General features: G+C 28.9%; 1 protein-coding gene across 1 annotated transcript; it reads left to right on the top strand.

Annotated features, from left to right (window-relative positions):
• Positions 1–3,777: 3,777 nt before the first annotated feature.
• On the top strand, positions 3,778–4,874 carry LOC124921210 (zinc-finger homeodomain protein 9-like). The gene has a single exon (XM_047461839.1). It carries the CDS (start codon positions 3,931–3,933, stop codon positions 4,792–4,794), a length of 864 nt encoding a protein of 287 aa, XP_047317795.1. The 5' UTR covers positions 3,778–3,930; the 3' UTR covers positions 4,795–4,874.
• The last annotated feature ends 1,232 nt before the right edge of the window (positions 4,875–6,106 follow it).

Here is a 6,106-nt window from a genome sequence, read left to right as displayed (position 1 = left end):
AATGATGCAACTTCAATTAGTATTGATAACCTATAAACACAATCAAACTAAAATAAGTTAAGAAAAATATTCAATAAAAACTTGCCAAATAAAATAGCAAGAGCTAAAACATCAATATTAGTAACAAATGTAGGATTGTCAATACCACATCCATCTTTATCAAATTTCATAAAAGTACACCATTAACGATATCATATTAAAAATAAAAATTATATATATATCATTTTTAATCTTATTTTTTTCAAATTTTATGAAAGGATCAACCCACAAATTAACGATCATATTCGTTTATTCTAAAAAAGAAATTAAACATACTTATATATATATAATTTTTAAAATTTAATCGTTTCAAATTTTATACAAGGTTAACCATTCAATCTGTTTATTCTCACAAAATGGATCCCATCATCTTTAAATGGCGACATAAATTCTCCAATATGAACATAGCATGTGAATCTATGAAATTAGAGTCAAATACAAATGGATAGTGTGTACATCCACTTGTTCACTTAAGAAGAGACAAAATTAGTTACAATGTCAAGCATATGTAATATCTTCGTTTTTAGAAGGAATTTAGGAAAACTCGTTAATCCGGGTGGAGAATGAAACTGCCATCAATTTTTCAATTTTTAGAAAGATGGTAGAGCAGGAAAGGCATATTGGCTCTCAAATCCCCTAATTTACACCTTATATTTATATGCATAAGAAGTCTATATATATATAGTCGATTAGTTCGATGAGATGTTCAACCCAATTGCAGACTCATTTGAACACTATAACATCTTAATAACTCCAAGATCGTAAAACACAATCCTATAAACTAGCCAATTGTTAGTTAGAAATATGGCCATAAATTACTTCAACATTATTTCTAACCAACTAAATTAGATAGAAAAAAATTTAATAAAGACTATGACATAAGTAATGAATTTTCATAATGTGGAAAAATATGAATCATTTCACATTAACAATGTTATTTTACTCGCTACGTTAATGTGTTTAAACTTGATATTTGCTATAATATTATTTATTTTCGAAAATTCTTTTAATATCACAGTTTTTTGAATTGTGTATTTTTACATCAACAAGACTTATTAGTGTAAACACAAATTGATTATAATTTATATTTGTTCCTCCTTCATTTCTAGAATCTTGTCTCCAGATTTCTGATACCAATAAAACGGACTGAGTTAACGAATCGGTAACACATGAATGAAACAAACGAGTTAAAAAAAATTAAATAAAAAGTATGAACGGTCTTAAACTAAGAAAAATCAAACTTATAACAAAAAAAAATCATAATGAAGAACACATTGATGAATGAGAAGAAGAGGAAAATAAGTTTCACGTTGAGACCATGGATTGTAACGATGAAAATGATAACGAAGACAATGAAATTAAATGAAAAACACGATCTATTTTCGGTAACCCTAATTCACAAATATTTAAGTTTCCAAGTTTCTAGAAGCTTGTTCTCTTAATGGATGCAGATATTTCTCAATGGATCGTAGAGTTTCTGCTCACAAAAAAATATCAAAGATAAAACTTTGAAGAAGCTTCTTCTGATTCTCCCCATCCCCGACCCCAGATTTCATAAGAAGGCAATGATTATTCGAGCCAATCGTCTCTAAGATATCAAAGTCCGACGTGACTTCCCAAAAATGCTGGTTCTGATAGAACGCACAACTGGAGGAGTTAGATATATAACCAGTCTGGTCTCCGCCTTCTCATGCCCTCCGGACCGCCTATGTGGCCGACGATGTCATGCTCAACATGCTGGAACAAAGTGAAGATAATAAATACACCGAATCAGACAAAAATTTGCTTAATGATGAAAAGGACCAAGAATAATAATTATATATGGGCTCGTTTATGAGGAGCTACGAAAATAGAAAATGAGATGAAGGCATCTATATTGGACGGTACCTGCAGCATTTTTTTTGATATTTTTGGAAGACATGCCGGACTTTGATATATCAAATACGATGCTCGAACAAACATTGTCTTTCATATGAAAGCGGGGTCGGGACAGGGAAAAACAGAATAAGCTTTTTCAGAGTTCTATCTTTGTTATTTTTGGGGAGAAGAAACTCCACGATTCATCGACAAACATATGCATGCATCCATTGAGAGAACACGGTTCCAGAAACTCCAACTTTTGCGAAGTAGGGTTACAAAAAAAATATAAAGTGTTTTTCAAAGTAGAAGGCGAACGGATCAAATATTAATTAGTCCTTTCTATAAGACGAAGAAAAAGAGAAATTTTCATTTGTAAAGAATCAGACATTAAACTATGTCGTTTTATATAACTTACATGACACTCAAGTGCGATCAGTATCACCATGCCTGACATACCACTTATGACGATTTTGTTCAGATTTTTAGATAATCTATCTGAATTTAATTAAGTAATTAAATATTATTTTATTATTTTAATTATTTAATTTATTAATTAAAATATTAATTTATTATTTAATTTCATTTAAAGGATTATTATTGAGAATGTTCAATAGCACGGTTACAAAGAGAATCCAAGAATTATTAATCAGTCCAATTGTAAGACATCTAACAATTATTTCTTAAGATATAGAAGAATTCAATCAGTGATACGAGATAGATATGACGATAACAAAAATAGATAAATCCCCATTACTACTGAACATAACATCGATAGATCATAAATGTCAGAAATACAACGCAAAAACATTAGATTCTAAGTAAATATGAAAAATGTTAAGATTATTTTACTTTGCGGATTTTGAAAGTAAGGAAGAGAGTGAGTGTGAGAAATAAGAGTCTTCTGTGGGATGCTGCAAATATATAAATATTAAGATCCTTCTCCAATTCAAAATTTTAATTTCAAATCAATTTTGATGTAAATATCAAATTAAACAGTAATTTTTCTCTAACCAAAAAACTTATTCTCACACACAAATAAATATTTTTACAATTTTCTTTTATACATCAACTTTATATCACCTATATATTTTATAATGTTATAAACTATACTACAATATTATTTTAAATTTAATTATAAATTAATTACAAAATAGTAAATTATACATAAACATCTTATAAATAAAAAAGTTATAATTTATTAATATATATATATATATTAAAATAAAATAAAATTATAAAAAATACTCATTATTAATAAAATTATTACAAGCTTATAAAAACATCCATTTGTAAAATTATTATATATATTAATATAAAATATAAAATTATAATAAAATAATGAAACTTAAAATAATTATATAATTTACAAATTAAGAGACTTAAATATAACTTTAATTTTTTTTTAAGAACTTATAAATATATTTATTATTATGCATTTCCTTTTCCGACCAACTCAAATTTGAGTATATATTTGGAGAGAAATTAAATATAAAAACCCATTTTGAATTTGATGATAGGTTTAAGATGGTCATATTGAATTATTCATTGGTTAGAGTTGCTCTAATAAGTCTATTTGATGCAAGTGATATTCACATCATGATATGTTTTGTTGATTTTTTGATTGATTTTATAATAATAATAATAATAATGTATAATTCTCTTCTTTTGTGCTCTTTTAATGAAATTTGAATTTGAAAACAATAAATTATAAAGTTGGTTCATTTATTACTATTAGAAAAAGACATGATAGAGTGTATAAAGTCTAAGATATAAGGTCTAAATCCCTACACCCAAGTAGAGTTAAAAACCTAACCATAGTTTGAAACCCCAGTTAACAAGCTCAACCACAAGAATCCCCCAGATTTTATGATCTACAGTCATTCTCTCTCTCTCTCTATCCATCAAAAACACTTGTTCCTCTCTCTAAACTCATCTTTCATCTTTTCACTTCTTCATCATCTGATTAATACACTAATTCTAATCAATTCAACCTACTACAACTTCCTTGTACCCCTTAATGCCTGAAAATCAATGGAAATAACAACTGCCCCAAATCCAATCACTAACGTTAAAACACCTGATCCCGAAACCGAAACTCCAGCAGGACGCACCCAAACAAACGGTGTCCTCAAGCGGTTGAACCCGAATCGCCCAAATCCACCGCCACCGCCGCCGCCATTCACCTATAAAGAATGTCTCAAAAACCACGCCGCCACTTTAGGTGGCCATGCCCTCGACGGTTGCGGCGAGTTCATGCCATCTCCAAACGCCGATCCAAACAACCCCACTTCACTAATATGCGCCGCCTGCGGCTGCCACCGTAACTTCCACCGCCGAGATCCGGAGGATCGCGTTCCCTCTCCGCCGCCTAGCTCATCCGTACACCATATGATTGAGTATCAACCGCACCACCGCCATCACCCACCGCCGCCGCCGCCTTTATCTCGTCTCAGCCCGAATTCGCCGTCGCCGCCTCCGATATCATCTTCTTATTACCCTTCTGCCCCTCACATGCTTCTTGCTCTTAGCTCTGGCGTAAACGCTCATCCAGATATTAATAATCGTTCAGGATCGAATTCAGGGAGTAGGAAAAGGGTACGGACGAAATTCACGCAGAATCAGAAAGATAAAATGCAGGAATTTGCGGATAAAGTAGGGTGGAAGTTTCAGAAGAGTGATCAAGAATTGATTTCTGAGTTTTGTAACGATCTGGGTGTGGATCGAACAGTTTTGAAGGTGTGGATGCATAACAATAAGAGCACAATCGGGAAGAAAGAATCCGGCGCCGGCGGTGTGGACATTAACACTGCCATCATTGGCCAGTACCATCATAATGTAATTGCTGCTAATGGGTCTTCTTCATCTCTACCCTTAATCGAATCTATGGCGAAATAAGTTGGATCTTGTAGTTTAATCAATCAATCATTAATGTTTATTTCTTTTTTGAAGAATGGAATTATCATTTTGCTAGTGAAGTTATGATAAAAAAGTTCTATTTTTTTCTTTATTTTCATGCTTGATTTTTGAAGGCGGACATGGAAGGATGGTAAAGAAGAAGCGGATGTTACACGCAGAAGAAGAAATCAATAATCTTTTGAAAGCATCTAATTTTTATCTTCATTTGCTTTTAATGGGGACCTTTTTTCTTCTTTATCTCATTGAAGAGTGTGAAGATAGATATGTAAAAATTAATTTTTATTATTAAATCTTTTAGAAAGTAAAGATAACAAAAAGATAAGACCCATCACTGCTAAATAAAAGAATAAAAAAACATTGAGTCAATTTGAAAACTAATTATTAAGTATTATTGTCAAAGTAAAATTAAAAAAAAGTTCATCCCAATCTCAAACAAAATTGTCCTAGTAAAATTGTAGTTTAGTGAGATGGTATTTTATATCATGATAATAGTTTGATTTTTAAAGCTTATTTTGGACATGATTTTTTTTTTTAATTTTTTTTAAAATTCAATACAAATTATATTTGGTAAAAAAAAAATAATACAAATGTTTTTTTATATATGTAGGATAGTTTAAAATTTTATTATTTTTTAATTCAATCTCCACCTATATTTTTTTATTTAATTTAATTACAATATTTAATTTGACAATATTTAAGAGTGATTATAATTTTTATGATTATCAAAAAAATATTAGTTTTAAAAAAATCATTAAAAATTAGGTATTTAAATTAAATGAAATTGAGTTTATTTTGGTATTATAAGACTGATTCTTGAATGGATTTATGAATGGATAATAATTTATTTATTTTAAAATATCTTTAAATTACATAAATAAATAAAGTAGTTATAACTTATAAGTATTAGATTTTTTTTTTCCATGTCTTTTTAAATAATAATATCCTTAGGCTTGAATAGTTTTTTTAAATAATTCATAAAAATTATCATTTTACTTTCACTTTTATCTATTAAATCACTTAATTTATTAATTAAAATATTAAATATTTTATTTAATTTATTTATATATATCAATATCTTCTAAGATTTAAAATAAAAAAATAAAAAAATTATTCATTTTCTCAAAATTATTACTAATCATCTCTTTTTTTTCTCTATATATTATTTAAATAACTTCTACTGAAAGGGTTGGTTAAAATTGGAGTATTTAAAGAACAGAGAGGGAGAGAAAAAAAAGAATGACGGGTGATAATTTTAAAGAGATAATGATTATTTTTAATAAAAAGATTTAAA

Source organism: Impatiens glandulifera, chromosome 1 (genome assembly GCF_907164915.1).
Source record: "Impatiens glandulifera chromosome 1, dImpGla2.1, whole genome shotgun sequence".
Lineage (NCBI taxonomy): Eukaryota > Viridiplantae > Streptophyta > Magnoliopsida > Ericales > Balsaminaceae > Impatiens > Impatiens glandulifera.
The sequence above is the reverse complement of the archived record's forward strand: the minus strand, read 5'-3'. Positions and strand labels throughout refer to the sequence as shown.

Bases quoted from the DNA above. Each gene is read 5' to 3' on its own strand.
- LOC124921210 (XM_047461839.1), top strand. From the start codon at position 3,931: ATGGAAATAACAACTGCCCCAAATCCAATCACTAACGTTAAAACACCT.